The 21678-nt window shown below is 55.0% G+C and overlaps 1 protein-coding gene across 9 annotated transcripts in view; it reads left to right on the top strand.

Annotated features, from left to right (window-relative positions):
* Window positions 1-21678, top strand: part of PTK2B (protein tyrosine kinase 2 beta) — a 74340-nt gene that overhangs the window by 28317 nt on the left and 24345 nt on the right. For 8 of the 9 annotated variants that reach the window (XM_085574273.1, XM_085574278.1, XM_085574271.1 and 5 more), the window contains exons 4-18: window positions 1576-1663; window positions 3996-4075; window positions 6484-6546; window positions 7888-7942; window positions 8968-9108; window positions 10981-11055; window positions 11144-11245; window positions 11522-11639; window positions 12821-12860; window positions 12968-13014; window positions 13229-13282; window positions 16557-16654; window positions 16746-16830; window positions 19602-19702; window positions 19789-19904. In XM_085574273.1, the coding sequence (XP_085430399.1) occupies window positions 1576-1663; window positions 3996-4075; window positions 6484-6546; window positions 7888-7942; window positions 8968-9108; window positions 10981-11055; window positions 11144-11245; window positions 11522-11639; window positions 12821-12860; window positions 12968-13014; window positions 13229-13282; window positions 16557-16654; window positions 16746-16830; window positions 19602-19702; window positions 19789-19904 (1263 nt within the window). Of the gene's footprint in view, window positions 1-624; window positions 655-1550; window positions 1664-3995; window positions 4076-6483; window positions 6547-7887; window positions 7943-8967; window positions 9109-10980; window positions 11056-11143; window positions 11246-11521; window positions 11640-12820; window positions 12861-12967; window positions 13015-13228; window positions 13283-16556; window positions 16655-16745; window positions 16831-19601; window positions 19703-19788; window positions 19905-21678 lie in introns of all 9 variants that reach the window. The other variant, XM_085574279.1, reaches the window with a different exon arrangement.

The following is a 21678-nucleotide window of genomic DNA, read 5'->3' on the forward strand; positions in this document are numbered from 1 at the left end:
TGGAGATGTCCCTCAGGAGGTGACAGGGACACTGGATGTCACCCTGGAGGTGACAGGGACATGGGGATGTCCCTCAGGAGGTGACAGTAACAGTGGGTGACACCCTGGAGGTGACAGGGACAGTGGGTGACACCCTGGAGGTGACAGGGACACAGTGTCACCCTGGAGGTGACAGGGACATGGAGGTGTCACCCTGGAGGTGACAGGGACATGGAGATGTCCCTCAGGAGGTGACAGGGACATGGAGGTGTCACCCTGGAGGTGACAGGGACACGGGTGTCACCCTGGAGGTGACAAGGACATGGAGATGTCCCTCAGGAGGTGACAGGGACACTGGATGTCACCCTGGAGGTGACAGGGACACGGGTGACACCCTGGAGGTGACAGGGACACGGGGTGACACCCTGGAGGTGACAGGGACATGGAGGTGTCACCCTGGAGGTGACAGGGACACGAAGATGTCCCTCAGGAGGTGACAGGGACACGGGGTGACACCCTGGAGGTGACAGGGACATGCAGGTGTCACCCTGGAGGTGACAGGGACAGTGGGTGTCACCCTGGAGGTGACAGGGACACGGAGACGTTCCTCAGGAGGTGACAGGGACACTGGATGTCCCTCAGGAGGTGACATTGACAGTGGGTGTCACCCTGGAGGTGACAGGGACACAGTGTCACCCTGGAGGTGACAGGGACATGGAGGTGTCACCCTGGAGGTGACAGGGACACGGGGTGACACCCTGGAGGTGACAGGGACACTGGATGTCACCCTGGAGGTGACAGGGACACAGTGTCACCCTGGAGGTGACAGGGACACGGAGATGTCCCTCAGGAGGTGACAGGGACACGGGTGACACCTGGAGGTGACAGGGACATGGGGATGTCCCTCAGGAGGTGACAGGGACACAGTGACGTTCCTCAGGAGGTGACAGGGACACGGAGATGTCCCTCAGGAGGTGACAGGGACAGTGGGTGTCACCCTGGAGGTGACAGGGACATGGAGATGTCCCTCAGGAGGTGGCAGGGACATGCAGGTGTCACCCTGGAGGTGACAGGGACATGGGGATGTCCCTCAGGAGGTGACAGGGACACGGGTGACACCCTGGAGGTGACAGGGACACAGTGTCACCCTGGAGGTGACAGGGACACGGAGATGTCCCTCAGGAGGTGACAGGGACACTGGATGTCCCTCAGGAGGTGACAAGGACACGGGGTGACACCCTGGAGGTGACAGGGACACTGTGTGTCACCCTGGAGGTGACAGGGACACAGTGTCACCCTGGAGGTGACAGGGACACGGAGATGTCCCTCAGGAGGTGACAGGGACACGGGTGACACCCTGGAGGTGACAGGGACACAGTGTCACCCTGGAGGTGACAGGGACATGGAGATGTCCCTCAGGAGGTGACAGTGACACTGTGTGACACCCTGGAGGTGACAGGGACACGGAGATGTCCCTCAGGAGGTGACAGGGACATGGGGATGTCCCTCAGGAGGTGACAGGGACACGGGTGACACCCTGGAGGTGACAGGGACACAGTGTCACCCTGGAGGTGACGGGCCCCGCCGGTGTCCCAGGTACGACCTCCAGATCCGGTACCTGCCCGAGGATTTCCTGGAGAGCTTCAAGGAGGACAGGACCACGCTGCTCTACTTCTACCAGCAGGTCAGGGCTGCTCCAACCCCAAATTCCCCAAATTCCCCAAATTCCCAAAACCCCAAAATTCCCAAAATTCCCACAATCCTCAAAATCCCCCAAATTCCAAAAGGTCTCAAAATCCCCAAAACCCCAAAAATCCCCAAGTTCCCTTAATCCCTGAAACTCCCCAAATCCCCAAAAATCCCCAAATCCCCCAAGTTCCCCAAATCCCCAAAATTCCCAAAACTCCCCAAATCCCCAAACTCCCCAAATCCTCAAAACCCCGAAAATCCCCAAATTCCCTTAATCCCCAAAACCCCCCAAACCCCCAAATTCCCCAAATTACCAAATTTCCCAAAATTCCCAAAATCTTCAAAATCCCCTAAATTCTAAAAATTCTTAAAATCCCCCAAATCCCCAAAATTCCCAAAACTCCCCAAATCCCCAAAACCCTGAAAATCCCCAAATTCCCTTAATCCCCAAAACCCCCCAAACCCCCAAATCCCCCAAATTACCAAATTTCCCAAAATTCCCAAAATCTTCAAAATCCCCCAAATTCTAAAAATTCTTAAAATCCCCCAAATCCCCAAAAATCCCAAAAATCCCCCAAATCCCCCAAACCCCCAAAATTCCCCAAATCCCCAAATCCTCCAAATTCTAAAAATTCTCAAAATCCCCAAAATTCCCAAACTCCCCAAAAGTCCCAGAATTCCTGAAATTCCAAAAATCCCCAAAGTTCCCAAAGTTCCCAAAATTCCCCAAACCCTCAAAATCCCCTAAATTCTAAAAATTCTCAAACTCCCCAAAATTCCCCAAATCCCCAAATTCCCCAAATCCCCAAAACCCTCAAAAATTCCCACAATCCTCAAAACCCCCCAAATACTAAAAAATTTCAAAGTTCCCAAAATTCCCTAAATCCCCCAAATTCTAAAAATTCCCCAAATCCCCAAACCCCCCAAAATCTGCAAAATTGCCAAAACTCCCCCAATTCCCAAAATCCCCAGAATTCCAAAAATTCCCAAAATTCCCAAATTCCCCAAAAAATCCCCAAATTCTTGAAATTCCAAAAATCCCCAATATTCCCAAAACTCTCACAATTTCCAAAATCCCCCAAAATCCCCAAAATTCCCCAAATCCCCCAAATTTCCCCAAACCCCCAAAATCCCCAAAATCCCCCAAAACCCCCCAAAATTCCCCAAACCCCCCAAATCTCCAAAATTCCCCAAATCTCCAAAATGCTCAAAATCTCCAAAATCCCCAAAATTCTCCAAACCCCCCAAAATTCCCCAAACCCCCCAAATCTCCAAAATTCCCCAAATCTCCAAAATGCTCAAAATCTCCAAAATCCTCAAAATCTCCAAAATCCCCAAAATTCCCCAAACCCCCAAAATCCCCCAATCCCACGGTTTTGTCACCCTGGAGTGGCAGTGGTGGCCACATCTCTGGGACTGGCCAGCGGGGACATCCGGGGATGTCATTGTCTCCTGTCACCGTCCCTGTCATCGTCCCTGTCACCATCTCCTGCTGTCCCCGGCTGTCCCTGGGTGACACACTGTCCTGGGTGTCCCTGGCTGTCCCCTGGGTGTCCCTCGGTGTCCCTGGGTGTCCCTGGCTGTCCCCTGGGTGTCCCTGGATGTCCCTGGCTCTCCCTCGGTGTCCCCTGGGTGTCCCTGGGTGTCCCCGGGTGTCCCTGGATGTCCCCTGGCTGTCCCTGGATGTCCCTGGATGTCCCCTGGGTGTCCCTGGGTGTCCCTGGCTGACCCTGGGTGTCCCTGGATGTCCCTGGATGTCCCCGGGTGTCCCTGGATGTCCCTGGGTGTCCCCTGGGTGTCCCCTGGCTGTCCCTGGATGTCCCCGAGTGTCCCTGGGTGTCCCCTGGGTGTCCCTGGATGTCCCTGGGTGTCCCCTGGGTGTCCCTGGTTGTCCCTGGCTGTCCCTTGGTGGTCCCTGGGTGTCCCTGGGTGTCCCCTGGGTGTCCCTGGGTGTCCCTGGCTGTCCCTTGGTGGTCCCTGGGTGTCCCTGGCTGTCCCCGGTGTCCCCTCTGTCCCCATGTCCCCGCGGTGTCCCCGCTGTCCCCATGTCCCCGCGGTGACGCGCTGTCCCTGGCTGTCCCCAGTGTCCCCATGTCCCCATGTCCCCGTGTCCCCGCGGTGACACGCTGTCCCTGGCTGTCCCCTCTGTCCCCACTGTCCCCATGTATCCGCTGTCCCCATGTCCCCGTGGTGTCCCCGCTGTCCCCATGCCTCGCGGTGGCGCGCTGTCCCTGGGTGTCCCCATGTCCCCATGCCCCGCGGTGTCCCCGCGGTGTCCCCGCTGTCCCCATGTCCCCATGTCCCCGCGGTGACGCGCTGTCCCCCAGCTGCGCAGCGAGTACATGCAGAGCTACGCCAGCAAGGTCAGCGAGGGGATGGCGCTGCAGCTGGGCTGCCTCGAGCTGCGGTACGGCCTGGCCCTGTCACCTGTCACCTGTGTCACCTGTGTCACCTGTCACCTGTGTCACCGTGTCACCGTGTCACCTGTGTCACCGTGTCCCCGTGTCCCTGTGTCCTTCTGTCCTTGTGTATTCCTGGGCTGCCTCGAGCTGCGGTACGGCCTGGCCCTGTCACCTGTGTCACCTGTGTCACCTGTGTCACCGTGTCATCTGTGTCACCGTGTCACCGTGTCACCTGTGTCACCTGTGTCCTTCTGTCCCTGTGTCCTTCTGTCCTTGTGTATTCCTGGGCTGCCTCGAGCTGCGGTACGGCCTGGCCCTGTCACCTGTCACCTGTGTCACCTGTCACCTGTCACCTGTCACCTGTGTCACCTGTGTCACCGTGTCACCTGTGTCACCTGTGTCCCCGTGTCCCTGTGTCCTTCTGTCCTTGTGACTTTCTGGGCTGCCTCGAGCTGCGGTACGGCCTGGCCCTGTCACCTGTCACCTGTGTCACCTGTGTCACCGTGTCACCTGTGTCACCTGTGTCCCCGTGTCCCTGTGTCCCCGTGTCCTTGTATCTTTCTGGGCTGCCTCGAGCTGCGGTACGGCCTGGCCCTGTCACCTGTCACCTGTGTCACCTGTGTCACCGTGTCACCTGTGTCACCTGTGTCACCTGTATCACCTGTATCACCTGTGTCCCCATGTCACCATGTCACCTGTGTCCCCATGTCACCCGTGTCACCTGTGTCCCTGTGTCCCCGTGTCCCCGTGTCACCTGTGTCACCTGTGTCCTGCTGTCCCTGTGTCCTTCTGTCCTTGTGTATTCCTGGGCTGCCTCGAGCTGCGGTACGGCCTGGCCCTGTCACCTGTCACCTGTGTCACCTGTGTCACCGTGTCATCTGTGTCACCGTGTCACCATGTCACCTGTGTCACCTGTCACCTGTGTCACCTGTGTCACCGTGTCACCTGTGTCACCTGTGTCCCCATGTCACCTGTGTCCCCGTGTCCCCATGTCACCTGTGTCCCCGTGTCCCTGTGTCACCTGTGTCCCTGTGTCCCTGTGTCACCTGTGTCACCTGTGTCACCTGTGTCACCGTGTCACCTGTGTCACCTGTGTCCTTCTGTCCCTGTGTCCTTCTGTCCTTGTGTCTTTCTGGGCTGCCTCGAGCTGCGGTACGGCCTGGCCCTGTCACCTGTCACCTGTGTCACCTGTGTCCCCGTGTCACCTGTCACCTGTGTCACCGTGTCACCTGTGTCACCTGTGTCACCTGTGTCCCTGTGTCCCTGTGTCCTGCTGTCCCTGTGTCCTTCTGTCCTTGTGTCTTTCTGTCCCTGTGTCATTTTGTCCCTGTGTCACCTTGTCCCCTGGAGTCCCTTTGTGTCCCTTCGTGTCCCCTTGTGTCCCCTGGTGTCACCTGGTGTCCCCTTGTCCCCTTGTGTCCCACTGTGTCCCACTGTCCCTGTGTCCTTCTCTCCTCGTGTCTTTGTGTCTCTGTGTCACTTTGTCCCTGTGTCCCCTGCTGTCCCTGTGTCCTTCTGTCCTTCTGTCTCTGTGTGACTTTGTCCCTGTGTCCCCTGGTGTCCCCATGTGTCCCTTGTCCACTGGTGTCCCTCTGTGTGTCCCTGTGACATGGAGGGACATGGGGACATGGGGACATGGGAACATGGAGGGACATGGAGGGACATGGAGGGACATGGATGGACATGGAGGGACATGGAGGAACATGGGGACATGGGGACATGGGGACATGGGAACATGGAGGAACATGGGAACATGGAGGAACATGGATGGACATGGAGGGACATGGAGGGACATGGAGGGACATGGAGGGACATGGAGGAACATGGGGACATGGGGACATGGGGACATGGGAACATGGAGGGACATGGGGACATGGGGACATAGAGGGACATGGAGGGACATGGAGGTACATGGAGACATGGAGGTACATGGGGACATGGGGACATGGGGACATGGAGGGACATGGAGGGACATGGAGGGACATGGGGACATGGAGGGACATGGGGACATGGAGGGACATGGAGGGACATGGGGACATGGAGACATGGGGACATGGGGGGACATGGAGGGACATGAGGGGACATGGGGACATGGAGGGACATGGAGGGACATGGAGACATGGGGGGACATGGAGACATGGGGACATGGAGGGACATGGAGGGACATGGAGGGACATGGGGACATGGGGACATGGAGGGACATGGAGGGACATGGGGACATGGAGGGACATGGGGACATGGGGACATGGAGGATGTGGAGGGACATGGGGACCTGGGGACATGGGGACATGGGGACATGGAGGGACATGGGGACATGGGGACATGGGGACATGGAGGGACATGGGGACCTGGGGACATGGGGACACGGGGCTGTGGTGGCATGTGTCACCGCTGGTGTCCCCATGTCCCACAGGAGGTTCTACAAGGACATGCCCCAGAACGCGCTGGACAAGAAATCCAACTTTGAGTTCCTGGAGTGAGTCTGGCCCCGGAGACGCTGCCCTGTCCCTGCAGGGAGTGGCTGAGGGCCTTCCTCACCCTCCTCATCCTCCTCATCTTCATCATCCTCCTCATCCTCCCCATCCTCCTCATCCTCCCCATCCTCCTCATCCTCCTCATCTTCATCATCCTCCTCATCTTCCTCACCCTCCTCATCCTCCTCATCTTCATCATCCTCCTCATCCTCCCCATCCTCCTCATCCTCCTCTTCTTCATCCTCCTGCCACTCCTCACCCTCCTCATCCTCGTCATCTTCATCATTCTCCCCATCCTCCTCAGCCTCCTCCTCCTCCTTCTGCTACTTGTCATCCTCCTCATCCTCCTCATTTTCATCATTGTCCTCATCTTCATCATGATTCTCATCATCCTCATTCTCCTCTTCCTCCTCCTCCTCGTCCTCCTCATCCTCATCATCATCCTTATCCTCCTCATTCTCATCTTCATCATCCTCCTCATCCTCCTCATCCTCATCCTCATCATCCTGTTCATCCTCCTCATTCTCCTCATCCTTGTCATCCTCCTCATCCTTCTCATCCTCCTCATCGTCCTCTTCTTCATCATCCTCATCATCCTCATCCTTCCTCATCCCCTCATCCTCCTCATCCTCCCTCAGCTCCTTATCCTCCTCATTCTCCTGTGGCTCCTCATCTTCCTCATCCTCCTGCTGCTCCTCATCTTCCTCATCCTCAGCTCCTCATACTCCTCATCTTCCCACATCTCCAAATTCTCCCACATCTTCTCATCCTCCCGTACCTCCTCATCCTCCCACGTTCTCATCTTCCTCATCCTCTTCATCCTCCTCAGCCACCTGCTGCTTCTCATCCTCCTGTGGATCCTCATCTTCCTCATCCTCCTGCTGCTCCTCATCCTCCTCATTCTTCTGTGGCTCCTCATCTTCCTTCATCCACCCTCAGCTCCTCATCCTCTTCATCCTCTTGCTACTCCTCATTCTCCTCTGGCTCCTCATCTTCCTCATCCTCAGCTCCTCATCCTCCTCATCTTCCCACATCTCCAAATTCTCCCACATCTTCTCATCTTCCCGTACCTCCTCATCTTCCCACGTTCTCATCTTCCTCATCCTCTTGTGGCTCCTCATCCTCCTCATCCTCCTGCTGCCCCTCATCTTCCTCACCCTCCCTCACCTCCTCCTCCTCCCCATCCTTGGAGATGGAGACGGGAACCCTCCACCCCCTTTGCCCCAGCCCGGATTCCCTCTCACCCTCACCCCTCCCGTCGGAATTCCCGTTGACATTCCCGGGAATTCCCGCTGACATTCCCGGGAATTCCCACTGACGTTCCCGGGATTTCTGCCCCGCAGGAAGGAGGTGGGGCTGGACCTGTTCTTCCCCAGCCAGATGCAGGAGAACCTGAAGGTGAGGGACACGTGGGCGTGTGTCCATCCTGGTGTTCCTCTATCCAATGCCCCATTCCCGTATCCACTGCCGTTTCCATCCCGGCGTTCCCGTATCCAATGCCCCATTTCAGTATCCAACGCCGTTTCCATCCCGGCGTTCCTGTATCCAATGCCCCATTCCCGTATCCAATGTCACGTCCATCCCGAAATTCCATCCCTCGCACCGCCCCCATCCCGGTGTTCCTGAACCCAACACCATGTCCATTCCTCTGTTCCCAAATCCAATGCCCCATTCCCGTATCCAATGGCCTGTTCATCCTGGTGTTCCTGTATCCAATGCCCCATTCCCGTATCCAACACCGTTTCCATCCCGGTGTTCCTGTATCCAATGCCCCATTCCTGTATCCAACACCGTTTCCATCCTGGCGTTCCCGTGCCCCGCGCCGCCCGATTCCAGCATTCCCAAACCCAACACCATGTCCATTCTGCTATTCCCAAATCCAATGCCCCATTTCCGTATCCAATGTCACATCCATCCCGGCGTTCCATCCCTCACACCGCCCCCATCCCGGTGCTCCCAAACCAAACACCATGTCCATCCCGGTATTCCTAAATCCAATGCCCCATTCCCGTATCCAACGCCGTGTCCATCCCGGTGTTCCTGTATCCAATGCCCCATTCCCGTATCCAACGCCGTGTCCATCTCGGCGTTCCTGTATCCAATGCCCCATTCCCGTATCCAACGCCGTGTCCATCCCGGTATTCCTAAATCGAATGCCCCATTCCCGTATCCAACGCCGTGTCCATCCCGGTGTTCCCATATCCAATGCCCCATTTCCGTATCCAACGCCGTTTCCATCCCGGTGTTCCCAAATCCAATGCCCCATTCCCGTATCCAACGCCGTGTCCATCCCGGCGTTCCTCTATCCAATGCCCCATTCCTGAACCCAACACCGTGTCCATTCTGCTATTCCCAAATCCAATGCCCCATTCCCGTATCCACCGCCGTGTCCATCCCGGCGTTCCCGTGTGCCGCCCCGGCAGCCGCGGCAGCTGCGGAAGATGATCCAGCAGACGTTCCAGCAGTACGCGCTGCTGCGGGAGGAGGAGTGCATCCTGAAATTCCTGCACACCCTGGCCACCTTCGCCCCCATCGACCAGGAGAGCTTCCGCTGCCAGCTCGTCGTGCGTGCCCGGGAATGCGGGATAAGGGAATGCGGGATACGGGATACGGGATACGGGATACGGGATACGGGATATGGGATACGGGATACGGGATATGGGATATGGGATATGGGATATGGGATGTGGTATATGGGATATGGGATATGGGATATGGGATATGGGATATGGGATATGGGATAGGGGATATGGGATAGGGGATATGGGATATGGGACATGAGATACGGGATACAGGATATTGGATATGAGATAAAGGGATTTGGGATATGGGATATGGGATATGGAATATGGGATAGGGAATATGGGATATGGGATATGGGATAGGGGATATGGGATATGGGATATGGGATATGGGATATGGGATATGGAATATGGGATATGGGATATGGGATATGGGATGTGGGATATGGGATATGGGATATGGGATATGGGATAGGGAATATGGGATATGGGATAGGGAATATGGGATATGGGATTTGGGATGTGGGATATGGGATATGGGGTATGGGATATGGGATGTGGGATAGGGGATATGGGATATGGGATGTGGGATGTGGGATGTGGGATATGGGATATGGGATAGGGGATATGGGATATGGGACATGAGATATGGGATACAGGATATTGGATATGGGATATGGGATATGGGATGTGGGATATGGGATATGGGATATGGGATATGGGATATGGGATATGGGATATGGGATATGGGATAGGGGATATGGGATATGGGATATGGGATGAGGGATATGGGATATGAGATTGGGGATATGGGATATGGAATATGGGATGTGGGATGTGGGATGTGGGATATGGGATATGGGATATGGAAGATGGGATGTGGGGATTTGGGATATGGGATACGGGATACGGGATATGGGATGTGGGATATGGGATATGAAATATTGGACGTGGAATACGGGTTAGGGGATGCAGGATATGGAATATGGGAAATGAGATATGGGATACGGGATATGGGATTCGGGATTCAGGATATGGGATATAGGATACAGGATATGGGATCTGGGATTTGGGAACTGGGATATGGGATGTGGGGTGTGGGATGTGGGATGTGGAATACGGGATATGGGATACTGTATATGGGATGAGGTGGGCTGGAGTTAGGTGGGGATGGGATATGGGATGAGATATGGGATGATGGGATGGAAAAGTGGGATGGGATAATGGGATCATGGGATGGGATGGGATGGGATGGGATGGGATGGGATGGGATGGGATGGGATGGGATGGGATAAGGGGATGATAGGATGGAAGAGTGGGATGGGATAATGGGATAATGGGATGGGATCATGGGATGGGATGGGATAATGGGATAATGGGATAATGGGATAATGGGATAATGGGATGGAATAGTGGGATGGGATAATGAGATAATGGGATGGGATCATGGGAAAATGGGATGGGATATGGGATGGAATAATGGGATTATGGGATGCAATAGTGGGATGGGATAACAGGATAATGGGATGGGATGGGATGGGATGGGATGGGATGGGATGGGATGGGATGGGATAATAATGGGATGGGATGGGATAATAATGGGATGGGGTGGGATAATAATGGGATGGGATAATAATGGGATGGGATAATGGGATAAGATAAGGGATTGGATGGGATGGGATAATGGGATGAGATAATGGAATGGGATATGGGATGGAATAATGGATGGGATGGGATACGGGATGGGATGGGATGTACTTGGAATAGCCACGGGGGATGGCGACGGAACGGGGTGGAGCGAGGTGGATCTGGGATGAGGAGGGGCTTGGGATTTCACGGAGATGGGATTGGGATGGGAGCGGCCCCTCGGGATGCTCCTCATCCCAAACCCCCTCCCGCTCCTGCTGCCCCCAGCAAGGGTGGAACATCACCGTGGACCTGGTCATCGGCCCCAAGGGCATCCGCCAGGTGACCACCAAGGACGCCAAGGTGGGAATTCCGGGATGGGAACCCGGAGCGCTCCTGCTTCGGTTAAACTCACCGCCGACCGAATTCCCGGTGAATTCCCCCTTCCCAGCCCACCTGCCTGGCGGAATTCCGGGATATCAAATCCATCCGGTGCTCCGGAGCGGAGGACGGCCAGGCTCTGCTGCAGCTGGGGCTCAGCGGGAACCCCCAGGTGAGGAGTTGGGAATTTCGAGAATTCCCGGGAATTCACCACAGCATCCCAGGAATGCCGAGCGGGATCCTTGCGGGTCGGGCAGGAAGCTCCATCCCAAAAAAAATCCCTGAAAATGGGGAATGTCCCTGTTGCCGCCTCTTCCCGGGAACGCTTCCGTGTTGTCCGGGGTGTCTCGGAATTCTGGGAAGGGAGGTTGTGGAAAACTGGGATCGCCGGCGGAGCAGGGAGAAGGGGGGAAGCCCAATCCCGTCCCCCCATCCCGGCATTCCCAAGTCGCTGGACATCAAGACGTCGTCGCTGGCCGAGGCGGAGAACATGGCCGACCTCATCGACGGCTACTGCCGGCTCCAGGGCGGCACGGAGACCTCGCTCATCGTCTTCCCGAGGAAAGGTGGGAATCCGGGCGGGACGGGATGGGATCGGGGGATGGGATCCGTGGGATAATGGGATCCGTGGGATAATGGGATGGGATCCATGGGATAATGGGATGGGATGGGATGGGATGGGATGGGATGGGATGGGATGGGATGGGATGGGATGGGATGGGATGGGATGGAATCCATGGGATGGAATCCATGGGATGAGATCCATGGGATGAGATCCATGGGATGGGATGGGATCAGTGGGATAATGGGATGGGATCCATGGGATGGGATCCATGGGACGGGATAATAGGATGGGATGGGATCCATGTGATTATGGGATGGAATAATGGGATGAGATCAGTGCGATGGGATTGGGATGGGATCCATGGGATGGAATCCATGGGATGAGATCCATGGGATGGGATGGGATCCTTGAGATGGTATCCATGGGATGGGATCATGGGATGGGATTGGGATGGGATCCATGGGATAATGGGACGAGATCATGGGATGGGACTGGGACAAGATGGGATGGGATGTGATCAATGGGATGGGATAGAATCCATGGGATTGGGATGGGATGGGATCAATGGGATCCATGGGATGGGATCCATGGGATGGGATCCATGGGATGGGATGGAATCAATGGGATGGAATGGGATTGGGATGGGATGGGATCCATGGGATGGGATCCATGGGATGGGATAGGATAGGATCCATGGGATGGGATAATGGGATGGGATGGGATGGGATGGGATGGGATGGGATGGGATGGGATGGGATGGGATGGGATGGGATGGGATCAATGGGATGGAATGGGATTGGGATGGGATGGGATCCTTGGGATGGGATCCATGGGATGGGATGGGATAATGGGATGGAATGGGATTGGGATGGGATGGGATGGGATGGGATAATGGGATGGGATGGGATGGGATGGGATGGGATGGGATGGGATGGGATGGGATCATGGGATGGGATCATGGGATGGGACTGGGATGGGATGGGATAATGGGATAATGGGATGAGATCATGGGATGGGACTGGGATGGGATGGGATCCGTGAGATAATGGGATGAGATCATGGGATGGGACGGGACTGGGACAAGATGTCATGGGATGGGATGGGATCAATGGGATGAATTTGGGATTGGGATCGGGATTGGGATTGGGATTAGGATTGGACCTCACCCCTTCCTCCCCGCAGATCGCGAGAAGAGGCTCAGCCTCCCGCAGATCCCGGCGCCGTGAGTGATCCCGCCCCTTTTCCCGGGATTCCCGGCGAGGGGCCGGGATCCCGCTCCGTGCCCCCGGCGCCGCTCCCTGACCCTCTTCCATCCCATGGATCCCTCAGGAATGTCGGCGAGAAGCTCTCCGCGCTTTCCCGCAGCCTCAGCGGCGGTGAGTGCCGCCCCCTCCCTCTTCCCACCATTCCCATTCGGGAATTCGGGACCCATTCCTGGGATTCGGGAATTCTGGACACCCCCAGCTCATCTCCAGAGGGTTGGGATGCATCCAAGCATCCTGGAGGAGCAGCAGAGCCTCTGGAGGTGCTGGAAGAGCTCCCACAGCTCCGAGATTCCTGATCCCGTTCCCGCATCCCGTTTTCCCGCAGATTCGGAAATTTACGCGGAAATCCTGGACGAATCCTCGAGGCCGAGATCCGGAAGTAGGTGCTTCCCTTGGGAATTCTCCTGCCCATCCCAAATTCCCGTCCCAGCCTCACCAAAGCTCCGGGAAGGTCCTGGGAGAGCTGGGAGGAGGCATGGGGTGGGATCCATGGAGAATCGGGATGATGGAGAGGGCAGGATCCATGGATCCATGGATGGAGATGTAAGATCCATGGATGGAGATGCAGGATCCTCATGGATCCTCATGGATGGAGATGTAAGATCATTGGATGGTCATGGATGGAGATCAGGATCCATGGATCCATGAGTGGAGATGCAGGATCCATGGATGGAGATCAGGATCCATGGATGGAGATGCAGGATCCTCATGGATCCTCATGGATGGAGATGTAAGATCCATGGATGGAGATGCAGGATCCATGGATGGAGAACAGGATCCATGGATCTTCATGGATGGAGATGTAAGATCCATGGAACTTTGGGATGATGGGGCAATCAGGATCCATGGATCCATGGATGGAGATGCAGGATCCATGGACTGTTGGGCTGATGGAGATACAGGGACCATGGATCCTTGTGGGAATGTTGGAGAGATCAGGATCCATGGATCCATGGATGGAGATGCAGGATCCATGGATGGAGAACAGGATCCATGGATCTTCATGGATGGAGATGCAGGATCCATGGATGGAGATGCAGGATCCGTGGATCCATGGATGGAGATGCAGGATCCATGGATGGAGATGCAGGATCCATGGATCCATGGATGGAGATGCAGGATCCATGGATGGAGATGCAGGATCCATGGATCCATGGATGGAGATGCAGGATCCATGGATGGAGATGCAGGATCCATGGATCCATGGATGGAGATCAGGATCCATGGATCTAGAACAGGATCCATGGACCCTCATGGGTGGAGATCATGATCCATGGATCCATGGATGGAGATGCAGGACCCATGGATCCATGGATGGAGATGCAGGATCCATGGATGGAGATGCAGGACCCATGGATCCATGGATGGAGATGCAGGATCCATGGATGGAGATGCAGGATCCATGGATCTTCATGGATGGAGATGCAGGATCCATGGATGGAGATGCAGGATCCATGGATCTTCATGGATGGAGATGCAGGATCCATGGATCTTCATGGATGGAGATGCAGGATCCATGGATGGAGATGCAGGATCCATGGATGGAGATCAGGATCCATGGATCTTTGGGATGATGGGGAGATCAGGATCCATGGATCTTCATGGATGGAGATGCAGGATCCATGGATCCTCATGGATGGAGAACAGGATCCATGGATCTTCATGGATGGAGATGCAGGATCCATGGATGGAGATGCAGGATCCATGGATCCATGGATGGAGATGCAGGATCCATGGATCTTTGGGATGATGGGGCAATCAGGATCCATGGATCCATGGATGGAGATGCAGGATCCATGGATCTTCATGGATGGAGATGCAGGATCCATGGATGGTGATTAGGATCCATGGATGGAGATCAGGATCCATGGATCCATGGATGGAGAACAGGATCCATGGATCTTCATGGATGGAGATGCAGGATCCATGGATGGAGATGCAGGATCCATGGATCCATGAATGGAGATGCAGGATCCATGGATCCATGGATGGAGATGCAGGATCCATGGATGGAGATGCAGGATCCATGGATGGAGATCAGGATCCATGGATCTAGAACAGGATCCATGGACCCTCATGGGTGGAGATCAGGATCCATGGATCTTTGGGATGATGGGGCAATCAGGATCCATGGATCCATGGATGGAGATGCAGAATCCATGGATGGAGATCAGGATCCATGGATCCATGGATGGAGAACAGGATCCATGGATCTTCATGGATGGAGATGCAGGATCCATGGATGGAGATGCAGGATCCATGGATCCATGGATGGAGATGCAGGATCCATGGATCTTCATGGATGGAGATGCAGGATCCATGGATGGAGATGCAGGATCCATGGATCTTCATGGATGGAGATGCAGGATCCATGGATGGAGATCAGGATCCATGGATCCATGGATGGAGAACAGGATCCATGGATCTTCATGGATGGAGATGCAGGATCCATGGATGGAGATCCAGGATCCATGGATCCATGGATGGAGAACAGGATCCATGGATCTTCATGGATGGAGATGCAGGATCCATGGATGGAGATCAGGATCCATGGATCCATGGATGGAGAACAGGATCCATGGATCTTCATGGATGGAGATGCAGGATCCATGGATGGAGATGCAGGATCCATGGATGGAGATGCAGGATCCATGGATCCATGGATGGAGATGCAGGATCCATGGATGGAGATCAGGATCCATGGATCTTTGGGATGATGGGGAGATCAGGATCCATGGATCTTCATGGATGGAGATGCAGGATCCATGGATGGAGATGCAGGATCCATGGATGGAGATGCAGGATCCATGGATCCATGGATGGAGATGCAGGATCCATGGATGGAGATCAGGATCCATGGATCTTTGGGATGATGGGGAGATCAGGATCCATGGATCTTCATGGATGGAGATGAAGGATCCATGGATCCATGGATGGAGATGCAGGATCCATGGATGGAGATGAAGGATCCATGGATCTAGAACAGGATCCATGGACCCTCATGGGTGGAGATCAGGATCCATGGATCTTTGGGATGATGGGGCAATCAGGATCCATGGATCCATGGATGGAGATGCAGGATCCATGGATGGAGATCAGGATCCATGGATCTTTGGGATGATGGGGAGATCAGGATCCATGGATCTTCATGGATGGAGATGCAGGATCCATGGATCCATGGATGGAGAACAGGATCCATGGATCTTCATGGATGGAGATGCAGGATCCATGGATGGAGATACAGGGACCATGGATCCATGGATGGAGATGCAGGATCCATGGATGGAGATGCAGGATCCATGGACTGTTGGGCTGATGGAGATACAGGGACCATGGATCCTTGTGGGAATGTTGGAGAGATCAGGATCCATGGATCCATGGATGGAGATGCAGGATCCATGGATCCATGGATGGAGATCAGGATCCATGGATCTAGAACAGGATCCATGGACCCTCATGGGTGGAGATCAGGATCCATGGATCTTTGGGATGACGGGGCAATCCGGCTCCATGGATCCATGGCTGGATCCTCAGGGATCCTGGTGGGAAGAGCGTGTCGGTATCCATGGACCTCCCCCGCTTAATTCCGGGTGGACCTCCCACGGAACCATCCGGAATCACGGCTTCTCCTCCCCGTTCCCACCTCCATCCAGTCCAGAACTTCGGGATCTGCCGTGACGCCGTCGCGCTGGGCCGGATCCTGGGGGAAGGATTCTTCGGAGAGGTCTACCAGGGGATCTACACCACGCCCGTGAGACCACCCCACCGTGTCCCCCTCGCCCCAAATCCCGGCATTCCCCACCTTGGGAATGTCCCATTCCCGCTTTTCCGTCTCGGAGCAGAACGGGGAGCGGGTGGACGTGGCGGTGAAGACCTGCAAGAAGGACTGCAGCCCCGAGAACCGGGAGAAGTTCCTCAGCGAAGCCGGTAGCCCGCGGCTCCTCCGGGGGGTTTTGGGATCCTGAGGGTCCTTCTGGGGTTTTTTGGGATTTTGAAGGTCCTTCTGGATTTTTTTGGGTTCTTGAAGGTCCTTTTGGGGTTTTTGGGGGGATTTTTGAAGGCCCTGCTGAAGATTTTTGGGATCCTGAGGGTCCTTCTTGGGGTTTTTTTGGGATTCTGAAGGTTCTTCTGGGGTTTTTTGGGTTCTTGAAGGTCCTTTTGGGGTTTTTTGGGGGATTTTTGAGGGTCCTGCTGAGGATTTTTGGGATCTTGAAGGTCCTTCTGGGGTTTTTAGGGGATTCTGAGAGTCCTTCTGGGGTTTTTTGGGATTTTGAAGGTCCTTTTGGGGTTTTTGGGGGGGATTTTTGAAGGCCCTGCTGAAGTTTTTTGGGATCCTGAGGGTCCTTCTTGGGGTTTTTTTGGGGTTCTGAAGGTCATTCTAGAGTTTCTTGGGATCTTGAAGGTCGTGGTGGGGTTTTTTGGATTCTGAAGGTCCTTCTGGGGTTTTTGGGTTCCTAAAGGTCCTGCCATGGGGTTTTTTTTGGGATTCTGAGGGTCCTTTTGGGGTTTTTTGGGATCCTGAGGGTCTTTTGGGCTTTTCTTGGGATCTTGCAGGTTCTTCTGGTTTTTTTGGGATCTTGAAGGTCCTTTGGGGTTTTTTTTTGGGATTCTGAGGGTCCTGCTGAAGTTTTTTGGGATCTTGAAGATCCTTCTGGGGTTTTTTGGGATCATGAGTGTCCTTTTGCGTGTTTTTGGGGGATCCTGAAGGTCCTGATGAAGATTTTTTGGGATCCTGAGGGTCTTTTGGGGTTTTTTTTGAGGATCTTGAAAGTCATTCTGGGTTTTTTTGGGATCCTGAGGTTCCTGCCATGTTTTTTTGGGGATCCCAAAGTTTCTTCTGTTTTTTTTTTTGGGGGGGATTCCAAAGGTTCTTTTGGGGTTTTTTGTGATCTTGAAGGTCCTGCCATGGGTTTTTTTTTTGGGATCTGAAAGGTCTTTCTGGAGTTTTTTGGGATCCTGAGGGTCATTGTGGGTTTTTTATGGGATCTTTCAGGTCCTTTTGGGGTTTTTTTTTGGGATTCTGAAGGTCCTGGTGAAGGTTTTTGGGATCCTGAGGATCCTGCCATGGTTTTTTTTGGGATCCAAAAGATCCTGCTGGAGTTTTTTTGGGATTCTGAGGGTCCTGGCATGGTTTTTTTTGGGATCCAAAAGATCCTGCTGGAGTTTTTTTGGGATTCTGAGGGTCCTGGCATGGTTTTTCTGAGGATCATAAAGGTAATTCTGGTTTTTTGGGGGATTCTGAGCATCCTTTTGGGGCTTTTTGGGATCTTGAAGGTCCTCCTGGGTTATTTTAGGATCCTGGGGGTCATTCTGAGAATTTTTGTTATCTTGAAGGTCCTTTTGAGGTTTTTTGTGATTCCGAAGGTCCTTTTGGGGTTTTCTTTTGGGATCTTGAAGGTCCTGCCATGGTTTCTTGGGGATTCCAAAGGACCTTCTGGGGTTTTTTGGGGATCCTGAGGGTTCTGATGGGGTTTTTGTGGTCTTGAAGATCTTCTTGGGTTTTTTGGGAGGATCCTGAGGGTCCTGCCAGGATTTTTTGGGGATCCTGAGAGTCTTTCTGGGGTTTTTTTGGGGGGATCCTTAAGGTCCTTCTGTGATTTTTAGGGATCCTGAGGGTCCTTTTGGGTTTTATTGGATCTTGAGGGTCTTCCTTAGGTTTTTTGGGATCTCTAGGGTCCTTTTGGGGTTCTTTGGGATCTTGAAGGTCTTTTTGGGGTCTTTTTTTGGGATTCTGAGGGTCCTTCTGGGGATTTTTGGGATCTTGAAGGTCCTGCCATGGTCTTTTTTGGGATCTTGAAGGTCCTTCTGGGGTTTTTTTTTTGGGATTCTGAAGGTCATTCTGGAGTTTGTTGGGATCCTGAAGGTCCTGGTGGGGTTTTTTGGGATCTTGAGGGTCCTTTTGGGATTTTTGGGATTCTGAGAGTTCTGATGGGGTTTTTTTTGGATCCTGCTGAGGTTTTTTGGGATCCCAAAGGTCCTGTTGGTTTTTTTGGGGGGGATCTCAAAGCTCCTGCTGGGGTTTTCTTTGGGATCCCAAAGGTCCTTTGGGGCTTTTATTTGGAGATCTTGAAGGTCCTGCTGGGTTTTTTGGGATTCTGAGGTTCCTGATGAGGATTTTTGAGATCTTGAAGATTCTTTTGGGTTTTTTTGGGATCTCGAAGGTCCTTTTGGGGTCTTTTTTTGGGATTTCAAAGATCCTTCTGGGTTTTTTTGTGATCTTGAAGGTCCTGCCATGGTTTTTTTGGGACCCCAAAGGTCCTTCTAGGGTTTTTTGGGATCCTGAGGGTTCTGATGGGTTTTTTGGGATCATGAGGGTCCTCCCGAGGTTTTTTTTGGGATGAGATCCTGCTCAGGTCTCCCACGGGGTGGGGAATGCCACGACCTTCCCCTGTCATCTCCCGGTGGCTTTTTGGGAAACGAGGCGCCTTTGGAATTCAGGATGGAGGAAGAGGGAGTCGATCCATGCCCGGAAACCTGGGATGGGATCCCAAAAACCCCCTGGGATTATGGGCAGGGATTCCTGGAGGAGGGTGGGGAATCCGCTGGGACCCGTGACCGAGGATCCCGATCCCAAAAAAACAAAAACCCAACCGGGAGCTCCGATCCCTTTGGGAAATTCCTCCTCCACCACGGCGGCGCCGGGGGATTTCCCGGGATGGAGCCGAGGCGGGAATTTGGGAATCCCGCCGTTCCCGCAGTGCTGATGAAGAAGCTGGACCACCCCCACATCGTCAAGCTGGTCGGCATCGCCGAGGACGAGCCCACCTGGATCGTCATGGAGCTCTGCCCCTACGGAGAGGTGCGGCCGTCCCCTTCCCGAGGATGTCCCCCATCCCGTTCCCGGAATTCCCGGGCGCTGATCCGGCCGGGAATTCGGCGTTGCAGCTGGGCCAGTACCTGGAGCAGAACCGGCGCGTCCTGGCCGTGCCCAGCCTGGTGCTCTACGCGCTGCAGCTCGGCAAGGCCCTGGCCTACCTGGAGGCCGCCAACTGCGTCCACAGGTCCGGCCGCGGGATTCGGGATGGGATCCTCGGGATTTGGGATGGGCCCTTGGGATTCGGGATGGGACCTGGGATTTGGGATGGGACCTGGGATTTGGGATGGGACCTGGGATTTGGGATGGGGCCCTGGGATTCGGGATGGGATCTGGGATTTGGGATGGAATCCTCGGGATTCGGGATGGGACCCTTGGGATTTGGGACGGGGTCCGGGATTCGGGATGGGGTCCGGGATTCGGGATGGGATCTGGGATTCGGGATGGGCTCCTTGGGATTCGGGATGGGACCTGGGATTTGGGATGGGATCCTCGGGATTCGGGATGGATCCCTGGGATTTGGGATGGGCCCCTCAGGGTTCGGGATGGGCCCCTGGGATTTGGGATGGGCCCCTGGGATTTGTGATGGGCCCCTGGGATTCGGGATGGGCCCCTGGGATTCGGGATGGGATCTGGGATTCAGGATGGGACCCTGGGATTCGGGATGGGCCCTTGGGATTCGGGATGGGACCCTGGGATTTGGGATGGAATCCTTGGGATTCGGGATGGGATCTGGGATTTGGGATGGGCCCCTGGGATTCGGGATGGGCCCCTGGGATTTGGGATGGGCTCCTTGGGATTCGGGATGGGATCTGGGATTCGGGATGGGATCTGGGATTCGGGATGGGATCTGGGATTCGGGATGGGACCATGGGATTCGGGATGGGACCTGGGATTTGGGATGGGCTCCTTGGGATTTGGGATGGGGTCCGGGATTCGGGATGGGATCTGGGATTTGGGATGGAATCCTCGGGATTCGGGATGGGGTCCGGGATTCGGGATGGGACCTTGGGGTTCGGGATGGGATCTGGGATTCGGGATGGGCCCTGGGATTTGGGATGGGATCTGGGATTTGGGATGGGCCCTGGGATTTGGGATGGGCTCCTTGGGATTTGGGATGGTCCCCTTGGGATTCGGGATGGGATCTGGGATTTGGGATGGATCCCTGGGATTCGGGATGGGGTCCCGGGATTTGGGATGGGCCCCTGGGATTCGGGATGGGCCCCTGGGATTCGGGATGGGGCTCTGGGATTCGGGATGGGACCCTGGGATTCGGGATGGGACCATGGGATTCGGGATGGGCCCCTGGGATTCGGGATGGGCCCCTGGGATTCGGGATGGGCCCCTGGGATTCGGGATGGGGCTCTGGGATTCGGGATGGGACCCTGGGATTCGGGATGGGATCTGGGATTCGGGATGAGATTAGGGATGGGCCCCCTGGGATTCGGGATGGGCCCTGGGATTCGGGATGGGACCTGGGATTTGGGATGGGCTCCTTGGGATTCGGGATGGGATCTGGGATTTGGGATGGGCCCCTGGGATTTGGGATGGGATCTGGGATTCGGGATGGGCTCCTTGGGATTCGGGATGGGACCCTCGGGGTTCAGGATGGGATCTGGGATTCGGGATGGGGCCCTGGGATTCGGGATGGGCCCTTGGGATTCGGGATGGGATCTGGGATTCGGGATGGAATCTGGGATTCGGGATGGATCCCTGGGATTCGGGATGGGATCTGGGATTCGGGATGGGCCCCTGGGATTCGGGATGGGACCCTGGGATTCGGGATGGGCCCCTGGGATTCGGGATGGGCCCCTGGGATTCGGGATGGGACCTGGGATTCGGGATGGGCCCCTGGGATTCGGGATGGGCCCCTGGGATTTGGGATGGGCTCCTTGGGATTCGGGATGGGATCTGGGATTTGTGATGGGCCCCTGGGATTCGGGATGGGCCCCTGGGATTCG

Source organism: Lonchura striata, chromosome 3 (genome assembly GCF_050655825.1).
Source record: "Lonchura striata isolate lonStrDom1 chromosome 3, ASM5065582v1, whole genome shotgun sequence".
In the NCBI taxonomy this organism is placed as follows: Eukaryota; Metazoa; Chordata; class Aves; order Passeriformes; family Estrildidae; genus Lonchura; species Lonchura striata.